This window comes from Melospiza melodia, chromosome 19, assembly GCF_035770615.1.
Source record: "Melospiza melodia melodia isolate bMelMel2 chromosome 19, bMelMel2.pri, whole genome shotgun sequence".
Lineage (NCBI taxonomy): Eukaryota > Metazoa > Chordata > Aves > Passeriformes > Passerellidae > Melospiza > Melospiza melodia.
Window position 1 is genome coordinate 4,037,469 of NC_086212.1, and position 21,917 is coordinate 4,059,385.

A 21,917-nucleotide genomic window follows, 5' to 3' on the forward strand; every position below is an offset into this window, starting at 1 on the left:
AGCAGGTAAGGGCTGGGCACAGCAGGGCTGCTCAGGAGCTCAGCAGGCAGGACACCTCTTCCTTCCACTCCCATCTCACCACATGCCTCTGGCCCACATCCTTTCATCTCTAGCTGCAAATGAAAGCTCCAGCCTGAGAGCTGACAGAGTCCCTGTGGCAGCTGCACAGCCCCTGCACTGCTCTCAGCAGAGGGTTGCTGCCCTGAGCTCATGCCATGAGCACAAATCTCCTGGGTGTCCTCTCCTGCTGCCACTGTCACAGCTACAGTGCAGCACAGCATCACTCTCTGCACACAGGGGAGAGAGACAAAGGGTTAGGAAGGAAAAACCTTGTACTGGGCAGAGGAAAATGGCCATCTTGTCCCTAGTGGCTTTGGAAGCTTGCAGCTTGTGAGGGTGGCAAAGGAAGCAGCAGGGAGAGGATCTCGGTAAGGAATAGGAACCATTTTTCAACCACTCACACGGCAACATCAGCAAGGAGGGGTGAAACAGGAACAGGAGTGTTCAGAGAACCACTGAGGCGGTTTTGCACTGATCAATTTGCTGGTTCTGGCCTGTGATAATAAACCCCCCTCTCATGCCACCAGGAACACACCTGCAATTCCTGGCACAGCTTTTTCTGAGGAGGAGACTTGCTGCAGGTCCCAGCCGCTCCCGCCTCCTCCCTGCCCAGGTGCTTCACCACGATGCACTTTTTCAAAGAGAATCCCCTGTAAAAGGAAGGAGCTGTCACACTGGGCTGCTCAGGGGCCGAGCCAGCCCTTCCTGGGGTTCACAGGCAGCACGTGAGGCAGGGCAGGGGCCTGGAGCTCCTTTGGTTGAGCTGGAGCATTTGCTGCCATGCAAACTCCAGGTACACCATGAATTTCCAATGGCACCAGCCACAGGAACAGCTCAGACAGCAAAAACAGTCTGAGTTTACTGGGGATTTATCAGGTGTGATTCCTCGGGGTCCCACAAGTCTCTCTTCCAGGACACTGCTGTGGAGACTCCTTACAAATCCCAAATTTGCCTGCCTGTGACCAGGAACAACCCCTCCTACCAGATGTTAGTGGCTGCTCCAACCCCTAGGCATGACTGACTGCCTCAGAGGGAGGAAAAGCTTCCAAAGCTTGATTATACATCAAGGAGAGGAGTAGGTGTTTGCCCCCTTCTGAGGGAAAAGACAGCCTACAGAACACTGACAGAATGATCTTATTTCCCTTCAACCCTGTTCAGGGTGTCAACACATTCTCCACCAGTTAATTCCCAGCTTCAGGACCACTTCTGTCCTCCCAGGTACCTATTTTTACAGACATAAAGACTTAGATTTTCTTTAAGAGTTTGAATTTGTAATATGCAGACTATCTGCCCTGAATTTCCATGTTTGATCTAACACACAAACCCACGTTCAGTCTCACACAAGCTACACAGATGCTGTGTCTGTAAGCTTGGCAAAGGCATTTCAGCAGGATTATTTCCCTTTCTGCAACATCTGATGACTGTTTGTGTCAGATCTGCTGCAGAGTCTGCCCACCTATGACAACTCCCACTTGTGCAGGAGCAGATTCTGGCAGCAATGCCCTTTTCTAGAAGGGAATCCAAACTTACTTGTCTGCACATTTCTGGATGGCTTCGTCTGCAATCTGCTTCAAGTTGACCAGCTTGTCCCCTCGATAAAAAGCATCTGCAAAACATTGAGGGAAATGTCAGGATTTCCCAGCCAAGGCAGCCTGAGGCAGCTGGAGCAACAAGCAGTTTCAGGAGGACAGTGCAGACTCATGCACTGGAGTGAGGGGAAGCAGACAAACAGCTGATGGGAAAGCTCTCCTAATGCACCCTTTTATTAGCACAGAGAAACACATGCCAAAAGACACAGTGGAATTCCTTCTCTGGGAGAGGTCCCAGTTTGACCTGACAAATCTCTTGGGGATATTCTGTGGGAAATAATCCACTGCATCCAGAATACAGACTGCAGTTTAATGGGTCCTTTTCATGCCATGGGAATTAATAAAAACACTATTCCTTGCACTTTTGGAGAAAACAGCTGGGGAAGTGCAGTGGGCTTACATGCAGCTACTGCCACACTCTTGATCCTTTGCTTTAAAAAGCCAGGAGCTGCAGCAGAAATGTCCTTCAAAGTGGGAAAGGTGGGAATTCTTACATTAGGCCTCCCTCATGATATATCTTGCAAACATCTGGCTGATTTGCAGGAGAAACATGGATGAGAAGTGTTAGGAAACATTCTATTAGCAGCTGGTGACATCAAGCTTTACAGGACAAACTGAGGGGCTGCTCAGTGTGTGGAGTGGGAAGCAGCATTTGGGCACAGCTACAGCCCTGCAGCCACTTTAGGAGGCTCAGCTGAGGCACTGGCTTTCTCACTCCCACTTCCAAGCTTTTAAAATAAAGACCTTTCAGCCAGGCAACAGGAAGAGAGCTGCTCAGATGTGTGTTTTACCTGCTGTGATGAGGAGGGAGCAACTGCAGTCAAGGATCCGCTCGCAAAGGGAGTCAGCAGAGAAACCTGCAAACTGCCAGAGAGCACACAGCAGAGTCAGCAAGGACACACAGAAACCCAGCCCACACCCCTCAGCTCCTGTGCTGTTCACCCAAGGTAAATGATTCACCACCAGGCACTGATGGAGAGAGCTGAAGGAGCTCATTGCACAGTTAGTGCAGGCCAACAGTAGCGTCTTAACTGAGCTTCCATCCATCTCATGGTCAGCATTCATCTCTCCAGCTCCTCTCCCAAAACCAAGAGCTGCTTCCCTCAGAGCTCAGCACCAAGAGCAGCACCAAGAGCTTGTTCCTACCACAATAGAGTGCAGAGCTCCAATCCTGGCACAGGCAAGCATGGCTACGACCAGCTCCACGATCATTGGCAGGTAGATGGAAACCCTGTCTCCTTTCTTCAACCCTATGGAAGGAAAGTGAACATGGCATTTGTCAAAATGAACATTGCATGGCAAAAGAACAGGATATAGAAACAAATCAATTCTTTTAATTCTACATTTATATGCACACAATAAAGCTTCAGCTGCAATGAGAGCTGAAGCAGCCATGGGTTTCGCCTTTCAAGCACTCTCAGGATCTCTAGCTGGTCAGAGTGACCCCGAGATGGGTTAGAAAGTCTCTTTTCCCAGCCTGGTGGTCAAAGAAGGAGTCAGAGCTCTTCATTTCTGGGTCTCAAGGTTGTTTATTGTATCTTACCTATAAAATTCTTTTCCTGTCCAGCCGAGGTCTGTTCAGCAAGACAGTCCAAGGCACTCTGCCTGCCTCAGAGGCAGTGTTATCTTTTTATACTAAAAACTACATGTACAATATTTACAATTACTTTCTAATACTTATCACTTATGTTAGACAGTGAGCTTCTACTCTAAACTAATCTAAAAGTGCCAACATCACAGCAGAAGATGGAGGTCAAGAAGAAGAAGGAGAAAGGCTGGACACCCCCAGATTCTTCCATCTTGCCTCCTGAACCTTCATTCTAAAAACCTCAAAAATCTATTTTTCATCCTGTGATAAATTCACTATTATTCTACTTAAACTTTCATGACTTGTAATTCTTCATACAAGGTTGGTAATTGTTTTTTCCAAGGGCTAAGTCAAAGGCACAGGGGTCTTGGGCTCTGTGCCAAGGTTTCTGAGCCCCCTGACAGGGTCTCGAGTCCTCCAGGGCAGCCAGAGGAATTTCTTGGGTTCTGACAAAGCACTATGGCTCTTGAAAGATGATAACTAACAATTCATGTTCTCATCTGCCTCCCTGAAGGGAGCAGGAAAGTAACCAGAGCCCACTGCTTGTTGGAAAACCCCGGAGCATCATTAAACACTGATTTCTTCCTTGTACAGCTGACTGACAGAGCCAGGAATGAATCTGTGCATTGCAGAACAAATTACTCAACAGACTGGCAACCCACACAAGCAGTGACCCCAGTCTCCAAACCCTTGGCCAAATGCCTCCCCTGTGTGCAGTGCTCTGCTGGCCCAGCTGTGTACCTTGGCTGCGGAGGACATTGGCAAACTGGCACACTTTGTGCAGCAGCTCACGGTAGGTGATCTTCGCGGAATCCCCAGGTTCATTCCCTTCCCTGGAAAAGCAAGATAATCTTTGTTACTGTGCAGCAGTACAAGGTAAGGGTGACACTGAAAACTGCTCTGGCCAACAAATATGTCCTCCCTGCCTTTCTGAGCACAGAGTAAGCAAACTCCAGAAATTCAGTTCTGGACTAATAGTAGGAAAATCAAGTCCAAAGTGCCCAGCCCTGAGTAGATCACTACTGAAAGCAACTGAATGTGTGAAATGGAAATACTGGCACTTTCAGAGAGGCAAGAAGAGTCCAAAGCTCAACAAAGAACCAAAGCTAAGAGTGCACAGGCTCAGGAGCACTCTGGGATTTATGGCATGGCTCTCTCTCTCCCGGGTGCTCATGCCTGCAGATATCTTGGTATGAAACACAGCCCCCAAATACCTGACATCTGATGGGCTGTGATGGGATGCCAAGGCCTGTCTTGTTTTCCAAGGTCATATATAAATACACCCATGTATGTGTGTTCAGTGCAATGCCTGCTCTGCCCTATTCTCCCTGCGCTCCTCTGTGAACCAACTCTAAGCTCCTGCAGCCCAGGCTCGGATGGGAAGGCAAGCCAAGGGACAGGAATGTCACATCCCCAGGGAAATGATTTGCTACTGAAGTGAAATTTTAATGTGACTCAACACTTCAGCCATGTAAATCAGGTGGCACTCCCAAAGTATCAGGAGATTCAAAAAGAACTTGACATGACTTCACAGTTGAGCAACAGCAGTCTCCTACACTCTGGAAGGACACAGACACTTTGCAGGTCTCTCCAAGGCAGCCAGCACAGAAACCCCAGTGATCCATAGATGAACAGGGGTATCACATCACTCTCAGCTGCCAGTGCTTCTGCAAAAGTGTCCCCTCAGTGTGTGCAGCCAAATAAAAAGCACCACTGGTGCTGGGGAGAGGCCAGGAAGCACTTCCATGCCATGTGCTCCCTCAGGATTGCAGCCAGGCTCTGCCTAGCTCTGAAACAGAAATTACACCACTTTAACATGTCAAACAGAGCACTCCAAAACTAAGTATGGAATTCTAGCAAAACCACTTCTCCCAGCAATACAAACTGCAGGAAGGCTTCTGGGATGCAGAAATGCATAAAGCAACACCCGAATTTCCCAAATAGTACTGTAAATCATGTCATTCACACCAGTGACCACATGCTCCAATGGCAGACATGGTCCTGGTGGAGAAACCACAGCAACTGGGAGAGCCTCACTGATACAAGCTCTGCTCCTGCCCCATGTAGAACAGGAGTTACAAAACTGGGGTCTACACCTGGATCATCATTTGTGCAGCTGCTGCTTACACACTTGCCTTATCCCTCTTGATACCCAGTTACACTCCTGGCTTCCACAGTGCTCTGCAGCAACTGGAACCATGGATACCTGCACTGACACAGAACTGACAGGAATCTTCCCACCACTGGTTGCTGGAAGGGTGATTCCCTGCTTGATATTTTATGCAAATTTGGCCCCTTCTAAGAGCAAAGGGGAGAAACAGAACAATACAAATCTAAAGTAAAGTGTGGGAATGTGAACCAGTGTCCAAGGCAGGCAGCTCAACCTTGACATCCCAGCACTTTCCTCACCTTTTCCCATCACAGCCAGAAGCACAACTTTGAGCTAAATGACATGTGAAACTGTTAGTCAAGGTGCTTACAGCAAGACTCTCAGCTAGGAAAGGGAAACCAGGAAATCAGTTTCCCTTTTTCATTCTGTTACTTGAGGTCAAAGATGCAAGAGCTGATTCCAGTGCTGGGCTGAGCAGCTGTAACTGATCTGGCTCACAGGAACAGCATCTGCCTCTGCTGTGTCTGACTGCACACTGATTGCCTTCCCTCACCATCCAGCTTTTCCTTTGTGCACCTACATCAAGGCTGGTGCTGTGCAAACCTGTTTGTGTCCAGATGTACAGCATCACTGTGTGTGCAGCTCTCCCCTCAGCCACGAGCCTTGCTATGGAATAGCTCTTAAAAGACAATTATAATGCTTCCAAATGCAAGCTGGAGCAGCCCAGCCCACTAATCCCTCACCTGAAGGTCACTGGGGTCTGCTGGGCACCACAAACAGGCCCTGTGCAAGCAGCCCCCAGCTCAACAAACAGGGCAGGAGGAAGGATGTCCCTTTGTCCATGCTCCAGCCCAGGAAAGGATCTAATTACAGCCTTTACTAAGAGAGGAACACATTGGGAGGAAAGACTATCACAGGCTGCCCAGTGTGCTATTTGGGGGCTGAGCAGCCAAGGGGAGAGGCAGCCAGGTCAGCCAAGCTGTGGTTCTCAGGGGAACTGCCCTGCACAAGGTGCCCATGAGGGACACAGAGCTGCCCTGAGCCACCCGGCACGAGGCACTGCTGGGACATTCCTGGTCTCCCTGCACAAGAGGGGCACATCCCAAACACGCCAGGTCCTCCTCCTTGGCAGCATTTTGGAGGGGCATTCAGGCCAAGGAATGTACCCAGGCTAGTCCTAAGGCCTCTTGCATAAGGCACTGCAGGAAAAGCACAGAGCAGACTCAAAGAGATGTTAAACTTTTACAAGGATTTTCTGGGGTTTTTCAAAGTCCTTTCCATCCATTTGTGTGACTGTAAAACAGCTCCCCAACCACTAGCAGGGCAAACCTCAGGCTTCAGATTTTAAGAAGAGCTTTTGTTCAATGGGAAACAAACCATGTCCTTGTTTCTACAGGACAAGATGCCTCCTTTCAATGCATCTCCAGTCAAGGCCTCAAGCAGTCTCCCAAGAGCAGGCAATTGTTTTACGTATCCAAGCCTCTGAAAATAGTCTGGAGTGCCCACAGCTGTACTCAGTGGGCTACAGCAGCACTCAGGCTGCTCAGGACTCTGCTCTGGCACAAAAGCCCAGTGAAAGATGCATTTTAGACAGGGCATTTAAAGGAATGCCCACTTGCAAGCTATTGAATGCTCCCTGCATCAAAACCGAGCCTGTAAAGTCATGGCATCCATCTTCTGCCAGCAGCACCTTCCCAACAATGCCCTTCTGACATCAGTAAGAGCTGTCAGCCCTGAGTGTCTCACATGGGCTCCCTTGTCCAAATTCAACTGAAAAAAGAAATAAAACTGCAGAAATAAACCTCACTCTTCTAAAAACAGTGCTGCAGAACTCACGTCCACAGTTCTAACCCCACCAAATCCAACACTCCCCAAATACATATTTTTTTAAGATCTATTGGTGAAAATAGGTGGCAGCAGCGCTGCTGTGATTGTTCATGTGCAATCTGTGCTCTAACAGCAAGGCTTCTTCTGAAAGGAAAATCCAATTCTCAGCTCCCCAAACATCCCAGATACATCATTAGATGAAATACATGGTGAAGCATAGTGAGTCTGACATTTTTTTCATCTTCAAACCAAGTCCTACATTTAGCAACTGTAATCCAAAATTTTACAGTATCATCTGGCTCATGGCAGGAATGCATTTGAGATTTTTAGCACTTGAGAAGCCTGTGTTTTACATATTGCATGTTGTGTGAATTCTCAGCTGGAAAAAGACAAATTTGGCCATATGGAATACATAAGGAAGAAATTCTTCCCTGTGAGGGTGCTGAGGCCCTGGCACAGGGTGCCCAGAGCAGCTGTGGCTGCCCCTGGAACCCTGGCAGTGCCCCAGACCAGGCTGGACAGGGCTGGGAGCAACCTGGGATGGTGGAAGGTGTCCCTGCCCATAGCAGGGGGTAGAACTAGATGAGCTTTAATGTCCCTTCCAACCCAAACCATGCTGTGACTGAGTAAAAGCAGCAACCCAAAGTCATCAAGCACAGGTGGAAGGCACCTGAAAGATAAATTTTCAGAGCACAGCAAATCATCTCAAAGCTACCATGTCTCATTTTCTGACTGGCAGAGATTGATGGCAGGCCACAGAGCAATTTTTCTTAATACAGGACAAAGGTTCTGCATTTTACCAACTGGAAAGCACCCTTAAGAAAACACTGATTCCCAGTTTGGAAAAGGTGTTGTAAGAGGGAAAGAAACCTTTATCAGATGATGCCATGTCACAGGAACAATTCACACAGTGGGGAACCACAGAGAGGCTCAATGATCTCAAAGGTCTTTTGCAATGTGGTTATTTGTGTGATTCTGTGACTCCAGCAGAGCAGAGATGGGGACTGTGGGAATGTGTGGGATCTCAGCACCTCAGGACTGATGTGCAGAGTCACCGAGACCACCCTTGGGGGGCTCGGGAGTCCTGGAATGTTGCCAGAAGTGTCTGGTGGCTGGACTTTGATCCTACACGGGAGACGACACCTGTATGAGGATGGGAGGATTTCACTGGGGTGAATGGTGAAGGGATAAGTTAATTAGAGTGTGAAACACAGGGTTTAGGATTTCTGTACAGGGGGGTCTAGAGAAGTAAGATGGAGGAATTGGGGCGTGTCCTGTCCTTCTTCTTCTTGGCCTCCATCTTCTGTGGTGATGTTGGCACTTTGGGATTGGTTATTACTAAAAGTGCACTGGTCAATAAGGGTAAAAGGTATTGGGGAAAATTGATAAATATTGTATACGTAATTTTGAGTATAAAGATAGGTGACCGCCCCGGGGGCTCTCAGTGTGCTCATGGCTGGCTGCTGTGCAGACCTCTGTCGGGCCGAGAGAAAATCTTTTAGATAAATAACTAATAAACACCGAGACCGAGAAAAAACCTGAAGCCTCTTCTCGTCCTTTGGAGCGCGGGCTGCCCAAGGCCACCCCGGGCCTTTCCAGGCCATAAAACAGCCGAGAAACCGACAGGAATGTCTGCCCTAGAACATCTCTGTTGCCATCTAAGCTAAAACATGCTCAGAGCCCAAAATCCCTTCTAAACATGGAACCAAATGCATCATGAGAGATCTCCAGCTCCTGCTTCACCAACAGCCTGTCCCCAGAGCAGGGTCCAGGGCAAAGGAAGGAATTTTCCTGCTGTGGTGACAGCTCTTCACGTGCAAGGTCACCAGGGGCGGCCAGGAGGGCTCTTGGGCTTCCTGATCCGTTCCACATCCAGAATTAGAGCAGCCAAAATGCCAGGCAGAGCTGGGCCAGCCAGGCTGCTGCCATGTGGGGAATGTGCTCACGTGTGAGCTGCATGGGCAGCGAGAGCCCCCAGCGTGCTCGGCCACCGTGGTGTCAGCTGCTCACACACCTCCTGCCACAGCTGCTCCTAGGACAGCCCCAAAAACTGCTGCCTGAAAAGGCTCTGCCTGCACACATCTTGGTTTCTCAGGAGCAACAGCAGGCAAAACTGAAAAATAAATAGGATTTTTCTCCCTACGCCGCAGCTTTGCTTACGTCATTTGAGAGAGGAATGGCACTTGAGTAAAGACAGCCTTTAAAATCTGTTTTTGAGAAAATAGAAACATGAAGCTGAACATTGAAACATGAAGTTTAGGGAGAGCAGCTGTGCAAGATAATCAGAAAAAGACACCCTTTCATCAGGAAAAAAATTACGGTATTTGCATGGATTGTTCAATATGGAAATGCTCTTAACTGCACAAACAGATGGGTCTGCAGCAGGTCTGCAAAAAAACCTCCATGAGAACATTTCATAATAACGGGGCAGACTGCCCAGCCCTGCCCATGCTTAACGTCACCATCTCCCATTGCAGTAATGCAGAATTCCCAAAGGAGTTCTGCGAAGCCTGAGGTTCCCTGAGCAGCAAGTTTACCAGAAAGCTCAACCCCACCATCACCAGGCTTAAATCCTCTTGCATCACACCACGGATCAAGAAAGAAGAAGTTGCGTAATGACAGAGCTCAGCTTGGGAGGGGCTGGTGAAAAGGTTTTCCCAGTGTGTTCAGAAATATTTGGCAGCACTGAGAGAACATTGTTGAGAAAACCTGGGTACAGAAAGCCCAGGGAAAAGAAGAATCTTACCAGTTTAATGCCATCACTTCCTAAATCCACACAGCTGACTCTGACCACTGCATTAGAACCATCCATCAGTTTTCCCCTCCAGTGTCCCCCACATGCTTAAGTAGGGCCTAACCAAGCTCTGCTCTCAAATCCATCTCTGAGCCAAACCATCCCAACTTAAAGTTGATCATGTATCTAGCATGAACAGGCTCCTGTTGCTGTTATGAAACTCAAATCAGCTGTGTCAAAGCAGGAGCCCTGTGCTCTACAGGGAACAATGTTCTGTGTTCAATCCCTTCAGCCCAACTGACTCCAAAACAGGCACTATGTATTTTACAGAAAGCCAAAATGGAGCTTATTTCCAAAGGGATACTGGGTCACCATTTGCTCTTCAATCAAGGAATCAATCCTTTACTCACCTTTAAAAACAGCTATATGGACACATACCCTACAAAGCAAACACCCAACACCCTGCATAGCTGTTACGGTCCCATAGGAAAACCACATCCATCTTTCTGTCCTTGCTTCTCATTAAATACATACCCAGCTGCTCTTTGTATCTGCAGCCTTTCAGAAGCTGAACAAATACCAGATGCATCTAAAGAAATAATATTTATCTTGTGCAGCCCCACCACTGTTCTCTCTGCCATACCCTGAGCGATCCTACACCACAGAACCCAGACAGAGGTGGACACTGCTCCAAAACTACTCCTTATTTATCAACCTGCCAAAATTCCTTCCAGTTATCCCACTCATGCCAGGATATGCCCTAAAATCTACTTCAAGCCCCTTCCTTTAGGCAGTGGGGTGCTCAGACATCTCTAAAGGAACCAACACCTCCCGGTGCTGCTGGTTCATCAGCCAACATGGGCAGGTGAACTCAGTGCCATGGGATTTGTACACTCTGTGCTCACACCTGAGAGCCAGAACACCCCAGGGAAGAGTTTTGGGGAACACAGGATCAACAGCAGCCAGGAAATCCCTCTTCAAGGGAAATGTACTTTCACCCTGACTCATTTGACAAGATAAGTCATTTTACAAGTCATACAGACCACATGTAAATACCCTGGCAATGGTGTCAGCAGCCCCTCTGTGCTGAAGGGCTCAGCAAGGAGAATTTGCTCTCTGTGGCTTCATAATTTTCCTACTTGCTTGATACCAAGTAACCACCAAGTGAAGAAAAAAAGCATTAACTCTTACTTTCTGAAGTACTTTAAAACACAAGAAAACAACCAGTGGAGAAAAACAACAGCTTTTTGCCTATTTTATTTAGGGGAGAGGTTTTTTCAAGCAAATTTTAATTACTTTTTTAAAAACAAAACAATCATATAGCGTTGCAACAGAGATCATGTGCAAGACTGACCCAGCACATCAGAGTTTGGCTGCCCTCAGCCAGCACTTGTAACCCTATCAGCCAAAACCACTGAATGCTGCAGAAGAATATGCGAGTTTGACAGTAGGGGAAACATTTTAGATGTTTACCATCAGTTGAGTTTTCAAATGAGCATGGACTATTTTTACCAGTCCAGTGGGAGTAGGGCTTATATTCAGTACAAAACAGCTGATTGCTTGTTTAAACAATTTACACTTGGGCTGTTGAACACACCCTGGATGAAGCTTCTGTAGGTAAAATAATCAACAAGCCGTCTGCCGCTGGGAAATGCCCCATTTTGGGAAATAGATGCATCCCTGGTGGGAACATTCTGCCAGATTTTGTAGAGCTTCTAGAAACACAGAAAGCCAGGCAAGGCAATTTCAATGGAGGTTCAAACAATATCCATGAAGGGCACGGGAGGAAATTAAGCTTGTAATCAGATTTTTGGTGGACATTTCAATTCCATGCATCATAAATCTCCAGAGGTGGAGGCCAGGTGTCACCTGTTGGAATGTCATCTAGAAGATGGTCAGTGGCAACAGGAATGGAAACCATGCTTCATTATCACAGAATGAATCATAAAATGTCTGGGTTGGAAGAGATCTTAAAGACAATCTGGTTCCATGGGCATGGACACCTGCCACTAGACCAGGTTGCTACAAGCTCTGTCCAGCCTGGCCTTGACCTCAGGAATGGGACAGCCACAGTTTCTCTGGGCACTATCAGGTAGCTAGGTGTGAGAAAGCAAACAGGAAGGCCCTCAACTTCCTTGAGGGATTCCCCTGAACAAGGGAGGTGATATCTATGAAAATGTATTAATGGCAAACTGCCAGCGCTCACAATTTCTTACCGCACCTCATTACGACATTTCCAAGTGATGTGCAGAAATGCAAACAGAGAACTGAAACCCTGCCGCAAAAGGGGGGAGGTGAGAGCTCTTGTGAAACCACTGCCCATCAACACTTCAGCCCAGGAGCTCTGGGCATAGAGTCCCCCAGGCACAGCAAGTGCAGCAACCCACCAGAAAATGCCATGCTCTGAATGAGCACCCACTCACACCTCTGTTGGCAAAGCCTGAGCATTTTGTCCCCTACTTGGAGCAAGTCTCACCCACGTGTAGCTGGAGTCCTTGTCACTGCTGTTCCATTCAGGGTGCCAAGGGAGAACACACAAGCCATTCACACAGCTAAAATAATCAGGTTTTCTAGTCCAACGAGCAAACTGAAGGCTCTGATCTTCCGTGTCCTGAATCCATACAGAAGTTCACCATCCTCTCTGTCCATGAACTCCATTTATCCACTGCAAGTTTCAAATCTCCAGCCAATATTTGTAATATGCCATCACTGCACAACCACACTGCCCTTCCCTAAAGCAACCCAGTAGTTTTAAAACATATCCAGTTGTTTGTAACAGCTGCCAGCAGAATGAGACAAAAGTTTCACAGACATGAGAAAATCCAGGCGCCATCTTCTGTGCACACCCACCCCTCATACTGTCCAGGTAGTTATTGTAACAACCACACCCCCAGAACCATGCAGAAAGACAGCATTGCACAAAACCAACTTTTTCAGGTAGGGCTCTAGGTTCAGCACAAATTATTAAATCCCTCATGCTGTATCTAGAGAGCTGTCAGAGCAGTGAGGAGGATGAGGAAAAAGTACTAAATAAGAACATAAAAATTGTCACTGGTGTCATTTGCACAGCAGCATTGCACTTGTGCTCACAGCAGCTCAGCCAAGAGCCTCTCAGACTAAACTAAAGGACCATGTTAGGTCAGAACCATGGCTGGTGTTTGGCCTTCAGGTGCAACAGCAGCAGGAGGTGCTGTTTCTGGAGCACGTCAGCCTGGCCACCACCAGCAATTCTGTTTCAGCACTGCCCTTGGCAGTCCTGCTGCTGACCCTGAAGAGTGTCCACTGAAAGTGAGGAAGCAAAGGGCAAGGCTAAAGCAGCTCCATAAAAACATTGTTCTTCCAGGCACACTTGAACTACTTTCCTGAACAATTTTTTGTGGGAAACCTCCTGAAGAAGGTGTGAGAAGAGCCATCTCTGCATGCTCAGTGCCACCGGCCTCGTGCTCCGGCAGTCTGCCAGCAGCTCCGCCACCTCTCCCAGTGACCCTGTTCCACTGCACCCCCAGGGATACAAGTCAGATTTACTGGTTCCCAGGACCCTCTCCATTGCCCTCTCTGGGCTAAGGGGGACTGGCAACCTCCCAGCCCTTGGCACTGCAGCCTTTTGTAAATACCACCAGTATACCCTGGCCAGCAGCTCTGCAATTCCACATTTAAGTTCCTACCCCTATCTGGGGCACATGCCATTTAATCCTGGGCACTTATGGACATCCCACTTGTTTATCTGGTCCAATACTTCCTGGATAATCCCTTGGATTTATATGGATGGATGCTGTATCCCTGCCAGAAGCAGCTACCGAAGGTTTCTGAGCAAAAGGCTGGAAAGAAACAGATCCAACAAAACTCAAATGAAAGCTGCTCTCTTGATTCAAGGCAGTTGAGCTGCTCTCCCAGGCAGGAGAGATTAAACAATCCCTGTCCTCACTGCTTTACCATGGAGTAACCACCCAAGTGCTACCTGAGTGCCTTCTCTCTTAACAGATTTGATTCAACAGAGAAGAAAAATCCCACTGTCTCCAGGAGCAGGATTACGTGGTATTTGAGCTCAGTAAAAACTACTTCCAGAGGATATCTTCAATAATGTGGAATGCCCTCCCATGGAGGCACATGTCCAGGGGGGCTTCTGAATGGGCAAAACCACAGGAGACCACACAGGCACTGGGTAATCAAGTGTCACCAAGCTTTAATATCTGTCCCTTTCCTTCCCTGCACTGCAGAAAACAGCAGAACAGAGACTGAGAGCATTGGCAGCTCCCTGCTCCTGCCCTGCCTGGCATCCTGGGATGCAAGAGGCTCTGCAAAGCAGGAATGGGGCTTGAGATCTCCAAAACATCAAACTTATCACCCTTCCCTGCATCTCCCTGCAAACCAGCTACTGTACCTGACAGGGATGAGTCAAGTTCTGCTTTCAAGTCACTCCTTGCAATGGAAAAACAACTTCCAGGGACTCTGAGCATGCCAAGTGCCTGAGCACCACAGTGCTCAATCTGCTGACTCACAGCATCCAGGAAAGCACACCCCACATGTGCCTGAAGGAGGCAGTTTGCTGTTCTCAGATATTTATCTCATCCCTCTGGCACAACCACTCACCTGGGAACTACCCTGGAGATTCCACTAGTAATGAACAGAATGGAGGATGCAGCACATAAAGTACAACAGAAACACTTAGGACAGAAGAACCTCAAGATATGACAGGGGAAAATGGGTCTCAGCACACACACAGAGAGCCCTTGGTTACAAGTTTTAGATCACAATCCCTGTGTTTTCCTGCCCCTCAGGCCAAAGTGACAACCTCAAACCCTTAAGCAGCATCACCATGCTGCCCTGGAGCATCATCATCTTTGTATCTGCACCCTAGAGCAGGGAATTCAGAGCAGTTACATGAAATCAGTTAATTTTAAACCCATCATGACCTTGCTCCAAACAGCCACAGCCAAACCTAGAGACTCCATCCACCTATGGAGAGAGGTCAGGGAGCTACACCTGGGGAGAAACTGTGAGTCCCTCCTGTCCCAGCCTGTGCTTCATAAATGAGTGTCCAAACACAGGGGCTGCTTGCACTACCACACCATGCTGCTTGGTGACTGCCCAGATCTGGGAGAGGAAAAATTTCAAAGAAGGCAGGAAAGCACATGCCTTGACATGCCTGAGGTACTACACTACTCCCTGTTTTAATATCCCATGTTTCTATTGATGCTCCCCCCACTCCTGCACTACCCACACAGCTCAGTCATCCCCACGATGCAGGGATATTCCCTTTTGGAGGGATGAGAAATGCTGTCTGAAACTCCCAGTTTTGTCACCCTCTCCCACACTGGCAGATTTCAAAGCCCACCAGAAAAGAGCTACACTTTCTGTGATGGAATCTACAACTGTCATTTCCCTTGAAGAAGGTACAAGATTTACAGCTTCATAAAATACTAATATATTCAATGTAATTTATTACCTATTTTAGGTGCACATAATGTGCCTGATTTCCAGAAGCACAGCACTGTAGTGTTCAGCAACGCTTCTAAACTAATTAATATCTGCCAAAACCAACAATCTATCTCATCTCTGGGGCTCTGATCACCAGAAGAGCATTTAAAGAGGCTGCATCACTGGAAGGGTAACAAGTCATCCAGGAAGTCACCAAAGAATTGAATGGTCAGTTTGACACAGGATGATCCAAAATCCTGGAGCCAGTGGGAGCAGCAGAGCCAATGTAGAAGCATCATGTAGAAGCCCTAGGAAAGGCTGGATGTTAACAGCCAGCATCTGTGCATATAACAGATGTGTGAGGCTGGTTTGTATATTTTATTTTTTTTAACATGCTCTCATAGTTGTTTGGTTTTTTCTTATAGAAATATTTATAGGAAGAAACCTCAAGGCTACAAGGCCCTAAATCTATGATTACATTTTAAAGTCAAATCATATAAAGAAACCCGAACCAAACAAACCACACCTCCTAATTCTATATTTGCATGTCCTGTTTGTTCTAGGCCCAGAAGAGAAACCATAGGCACTTATTATTTTGTTAAACAAAGTTCCAATAAGCTCTGGCAGCCTTTACTATCTTTATTGCTCCTTTCTAGATGTGCAATGTCATATGCCAATAAAAATAAAAGCAGAAGGTGAATACATTCTCCCAGAGATGGCAGAAGCCAGGAGCACTGGCCAAGCCCCATCTCCTTGGTTAGAAGGACTCTAAAAACAAAGTTTTACCTCCTGCCTCTGCCCCTGGTCCCACCAGGCACTACCAACACTGCAGCTGGGGTAACTGGTTTGAGAAACAGAGGCACAGGTTACACATAAAACAGGTCTCATCCAAATACCTTCACATCCCAGGGTCTAATTAGAGAGTTTTGCAATAGGTGGCTTTTTTTTTTTTTTTTTTTTAATTCCCTCATGGTTGTATTTTTACCTCTACAGGCTGCCCAGGCTGAAGTTTGCATGAGATTATTAACAGACACTTCAGCACAGAACTAAGGGCTGTCCAAGTGACTTAGGCATGTCTACAGCAGGGTGAAGGAATACTGTGCCCCTGCCCTAATTAACCACCCCTCACAAAGTCCTCAGCACTGCTCCAAGTCCCCTTAATGTCCCAGTGACTGCTCCAGCCTGTCTCCCCTGCAAAGCCCACCACAGGTACCCACCTGCACAGCAACCACTGCTACTGACCTCAGCCTTTACACACCATTATGAGATTTCACTTTTGAGAGCAGCACTTTAACAGAAGCATTTCCTGGAGCTTCTGTTCCTTTTTTTAAGGCCACATCAGCAATACTAAGCAGAGAAAGAGGAATCAGAAGCCAAGAAACCAGAAATATCTGTAACGTTCACAAGCAGCCAGAGATAACCTAGTGAAAGAGAAAACAGGGAAAAATCCATGTTTCCTACCACCTCAGGATGGCCATTTGGAACTACATGGTCCTATGAGGAGGACACCACAACAGCAAATACCACCTATGTACAAGTTCTGCAGCATTAGGCAATGCCATGTGCTGCTCTTTGTGCTGCAAACGCAATTCCATGTGGCTTGGGATTCCACCCTCTGAGTGGAGCCAATTTGGGCAGTCCTGGACTGCTGCTGGTGCAGGAACCTTTAGTGCAGCTTGGCCCTAACCAACCCAGATGAGCTGCTTGCTCCTTCCCATCCAAGCAGGACTGGAGACAGCCACAGGCAGCAGTTCTGAGTTTTGTAAGGACATGTTGCTTCTCAGAGACACTCAGCAATGCTCCAAACATAATTCAACTTTTCCCTAATCTCCTCCTCTCTGAAAGCAAAGACCATGGTTCTGTATCTTTTCAGAGCTCTCAGAGCTGGGCAGTCAAGCAAACCTTGGTATAAGTTCAGCACCTCTCCCATCTAGTAGGCTACAGACTTTCTTAGGCGCAATCTAGTGGCTCAGGTGTTTAAAAATAAAAAAAAACTCTTCACCTTTCACAGGCTTTAATTTCTTTTTTGACCTTTCATACAATATGATAAGTCTTAAGTATTTCACGGAGTCAGGCTCATTCCAGAGTGTTACAACACAAAATGTGAGAGGACAAGATCAGAGAAATTAATTATTGTTTTGAAGAAAACCACGTGCCTAGAGAGGAGTAATTTTATGAGTTACAACCCTCAGCCCTGCTTTCCCCAGTCCTCAGTGCCACAGGTTTGTCACAGAGTGCCTGTTCCATTGCTCCTACCAGCGCTCCTGGCTGACAGCTCCACACTACAGTGCCTGGTCACCTGTGACAGAGCCACACTAGGAGAGTTTGTCCCAAAACAGTCAGGGGAAACTCTCTGCTTAGGAGGAAGAGATTTTATTTTTTTAGCACTGTGAGCACCATGACTGACAGCCACCCACCATTTTCATATCCACTCCAAGCTTTTCTCAGCATCACAAATACCCCACAAAGGCTGCTAGAATAACTAACAAGAAAAGTGTTCACCAAGCCCAAATTAAAACTGTGAGTAGCTACCTCACTGTCACACAAAGATTTACGTGCATGAAGAACCCAGTCCTTCAACAAACCGCAGCACAGGGCCAGCACTGGCTGCCAAATGGCTTTGTTTGCTTTACAGCTTTACCTGCAGGAGTTTACAAAGGAGTTTTCATTCAGAAGCTGCAGTCATTTTACATCTGAATCTAGCCAGCCATAGAATCTATTTAACTAGCATGGGAGTAAACACTTTCCAGCATTTCACCTGTGCCTTATCAATATGATTAACTACTAGGCAGTGTGTGTAATTCTTTCGCTGAAGGAAAAGGGCTGTGGATAGAAACTGCAGAAACTCTGTGAAGGCAATTTGACAGCCACTGTCAGAGCCACACTGCTATAACCATGTTCCCTTCAGCAGTGGGGTGGTTCCCCAGTCAACTTTACACCAGGTGACTCAGGGGGACCTTCAGCTGCACAATAAATCACTTAGACTATCTGATATTTTTATTGCAATGACAGTAAGATTTCTCCATCTGCTCTGCTGTGCTCAAGGGACTCGCCATATCCCAACGAGTTACTGCATGCGTACCATGGGGTACATCTAATTGTGCTTCTGCCCTGTCACATACAGTCACAGCCAGGTTACATGAATACAAGCTCAAGGGAAACAGCAAAATGCACAGGAGAGCCAGGCACAGCTCTGTCTGAGGACACAGCTGCCAGCTGAGTTAGTTCAGCAGGAGTGCATTACTTCTGGAGCTTGGATATCACGAGTGAAACCTACTTTGCATCAATATGAAAAGTAAGTTTTACATGGATTTTAACACTAGTAACTACTCTTGTGAAAAAAAAAAAACAAACAAACAAAAAAAAAAAAACCAGAAACATACTTCAGATAAGGCTGAAAGTAACTTTTCATCCCAAAGGTAGAGAAGTGAGGTGTCTGAAAGCACCTCACATTCAAGTTCAAGGAATCTACATATACACTCAGGTATTAGCAGAACCTTTCTGCCACAGGAGTGGAAACTCGCCAGCCCACAAAACATAAACACGAGAGATAATGGAGCTCATTAGCTTTTAGCCGTCGGATGTTGGCTGCTGCTCTATCCACATCTCCCTCCTTCCCCAGGCGGTTGTGGCACCTACCTCACTCCAGTCTGAGCGCCCGGAGCTCTCAGCAGGTGCAGCTGCAGAGGCAGAGCTGGGAGTCAGCGCTCTCCTCACTGCCATGCCGGGCACCTCCTGCATCCCAGAAGGGAAGAGAAGCTTCCCGGGAAGGGCAGAGAAGCTTCCCGGCACAGCTCTTCCCAAGGACACCGCAAGCAAACACGTGCTGAACCCACCTAAGGATTAGCCCCCCTCAGGTTTTAGGTTTTCATTCACCTCAGTAGAAACTGACACTGTTTGTACATTTCAGGGTGCTATTCACACATCCTCTCCACCGCTATAAAAACAGAAACTTACCAGTAAAAAGCAATTTTGTCCCCAAGCTTCTTTTCATTGACATTTCTGTCCAGGACGTTGTAGCAGATGTTGGTGGTCGCTCCTTTCATCCATTCGATGAAGATCTTCCCCTTGGTCACATCGAAGTTGTACTTCAGGAACGGTCCCGTGGGCTGACTCTTCCAGTAGAACTCTTTAGCGATGTCCCCCCAGAATTCTGCAAAGGCAAGGGGCACCGGAGCCCGTGAGCGGGAAATAGGGATGAAGGAAGGGGGATGAGGCAGGTAACGTCTGTGGGGACACGCGCGGCACCCCCGAGCACCCCACAGGCGGAGGCTCTCGGGGGGCTCCCCACAGCCCCCGGAGGGCCCGGGCAGCCGCCGCCCCGCCGCGCCGGCCCCGCTCACCGTGAGGCTCTTCCACGGAGCGCTGGTACAGGCGCTGGTAGTGGGACAGGGAGGGGATGTGGGCCGCGGGCAGCAGTTCGGGCCGCGGCGGGTAGACAAGGGCCTTCTCCCCCGGCAGCCCCATGGCGAGGTACCGTCGCTGCGCGCGGGCGGGGGCCGCCCAGTCCCGCTCCGCCGCCGCGCGGAGCCGGGGGCGGGTACGGCGGGCACGGCCCGCCCTCGCGGCGGAGCGAGGCGGCGGCCATGTTCAACGGCCTCTGCTGGTGGCACCGTTTGTCTCGTGTCCCGCTGTCAGCGGTGTCACCCTCCCTGCAGTGTCCCTGTGTCAGTGGTGTCCCCTTGTTTGCTTTGTCCTTTCTGTCTGCGGTGTCCCCTGTCAGCCGTGTCCTTGTTTCAGTGCTGTCCCGTGTCAGTGGTGGTGCCCTGTCAGCCTATGTTAGTGGTGTCCCCTGTGTCAGTGGTGACCCCCTATCAGCCATGTCACCCTGCAGCTATGTAAGCTATGTACCCTACACACTGTGTCCCTCCTGGCACCAGTGTGTCCCTCTCCAGTGGTGTTCCACTGTCAGACATGGCCCTTCTGTCAGTGGTGTCCCCCTGCTGGCCACGTCCCCATGACCAGCAGTGGCCCCTGGCAGCAGTGTCTCCTGTCAGTGGTGTCCCTGTGCCAGCCACATGCCCATGATCAGCAGTGACCCCTACACTGGTGTCCTCCCCATGATCAGCCATATCCCACTGTCAGTGGTGTCCCCCTAACAGCCATGTCCCTAAGACCAGCAGAGACCTCTGTCAGTGGTGTCCCCTGTCACTGGTGTCCTCCTGACAGCCATGTCCTGCTGTCAGTGGTGTCCCCTCACAGCCATGTCCCACTGTCAGTGGTGTCCCCTGTCACTGGTGTCCTCCTGACAGCCGTGTCCCCCTGTCCGGCACCATCAGCGCTGTCCCTCCATGCCAGCAGTGTCCCATATAACAGCCCTGCCCTGTCAGCCACCTTTCCCTCACCAGCAGGAGTTGTGTCCCCTCTGTGCCAGTCCCTGCCACTTTGCCAGGCAGAGGGATTGAGATCCATGAGCTCCTCCTTCACCAGCCCCAGCGCAGGCCAGCAGGTATGGCCACACTCCGTGCCTTGTCCCCATGCAGAAAACAACTTGCCTGTGGATCCATGGCCCTCCACTTCTCCACTGAGCTGTGTGTGCACAGCAAGCTGTGGCAGTCCACTGAGCACCTTCCTCCTGCAAAAACTTTGTACAGATCTCCTGAAGTAGTGAGAAATTAAACATTTTTTCACTTTTGTTCACCAAGAAGGCAGTCAAATGCTGGAACAGGAGGCCAAAGTAGGAGCAGGATCACAGTCCTCAGATACAGAGAAAATTCAAGATAAGCCCCTGAGTGGCCATGCCCATTGGAGCAGGAGGCTGGAGCTGGGGTCTCCCAAGGACCAACGTGATTCCAAGAGTCTGGTCCCAGAGCAGGAGTTGCCTGTGGTTGTTCCTCCTGCAGCAAACCCCTTCTCATCCCAGTCCTTAATATTCCCTGCATTGAGCCCAGCTGCCCCAACAGCATTGCCTGCCCCTATGACATTGCCTGCCAAGAAGATATTTCTTAGGAAGGCTGCCAAAACCTCAAATTCCTTTTCTTCACTGGGGAACTCACCCCTTGGAGCAAAGCACAGGCACAGGCAGCCACCTGCCCTGGGAATCTCTTGCTGGTTTGGGCCAGGGCCAAAGAGCACTCAAAAGATTAAAGTGCATAAACTTAAAGTTGGTACAGTGTCAGTGGGCAGGTACAGCCTACTCTGGTATCCTTGGGTTTTCCCAAGTGCTTTGTGCACTCCCTGGGAGTGTTGCCCTGCTCTAGGCTGGAGAAGACACAAACCTGTGGATTAGTGAGCACTGTCTGCCACTCCAAGCAATGTTCTCATCAGCAAAGAGGCCAGAAACAGTTCTGTGCACAAAAGCAGCAGCACTGGTGTGTATTTTTCATTAAGGATGTTCCCTAGTTTTGAAGGGCACAGCTGTGCTGCAGCTCCCTGCTCTGGTGTCAGTTTGCTGCCTGCCCACACTGCTTCAGGGCAAAGGTTCTCCTGTGACCCCTTGTGGGAGGACACAGCTGGTTTACTCCGAGGTGAAACCCAGGAGTAGCTCAGGTGATACCTCCCTCCGTGGACTGTGTCCTATGGGCAGTCTCACTCCAGAGATATTCTCTACACACCTCCAACATGAGCTCAGCAGGATTTACATCCCAAATC

The 21,917-nt window shown here is 48.6% G+C and overlaps 1 protein-coding gene across 2 annotated transcripts in view; it reads right to left on the reverse strand.

The window, feature by feature from the left end:
- ACSS2 (acyl-CoA synthetase short chain family member 2) overlaps positions 1–19,823 on the reverse strand; it is a 30,688-nt gene extending 10,865 nt beyond the window's left edge. For both annotated transcript variants that reach the window (XM_063172172.1, XM_063172171.1), the window contains exons 1-7: positions 19,670–19,823; positions 19,284–19,479; positions 3,979–4,070; positions 2,796–2,899; positions 2,441–2,513; positions 1,591–1,666; positions 596–710 (exon numbers count right to left, since the gene is read on the reverse strand). In XM_063172172.1, the coding sequence (XP_063028242.1) occupies positions 596–710; positions 1,591–1,666; positions 2,441–2,513; positions 2,796–2,899; positions 3,979–4,070; positions 19,284–19,479; positions 19,670–19,793 (780 nt within the window). In that variant the 5' untranslated portion in view covers positions 19,794–19,823. The remainder of the gene's footprint in view (positions 1–595; positions 711–1,590; positions 1,667–2,440; positions 2,514–2,795; positions 2,900–3,978; positions 4,071–19,283; positions 19,480–19,669) is intronic.
- Between the last annotated feature and the right edge of the window lie 2,094 nt (positions 19,824–21,917).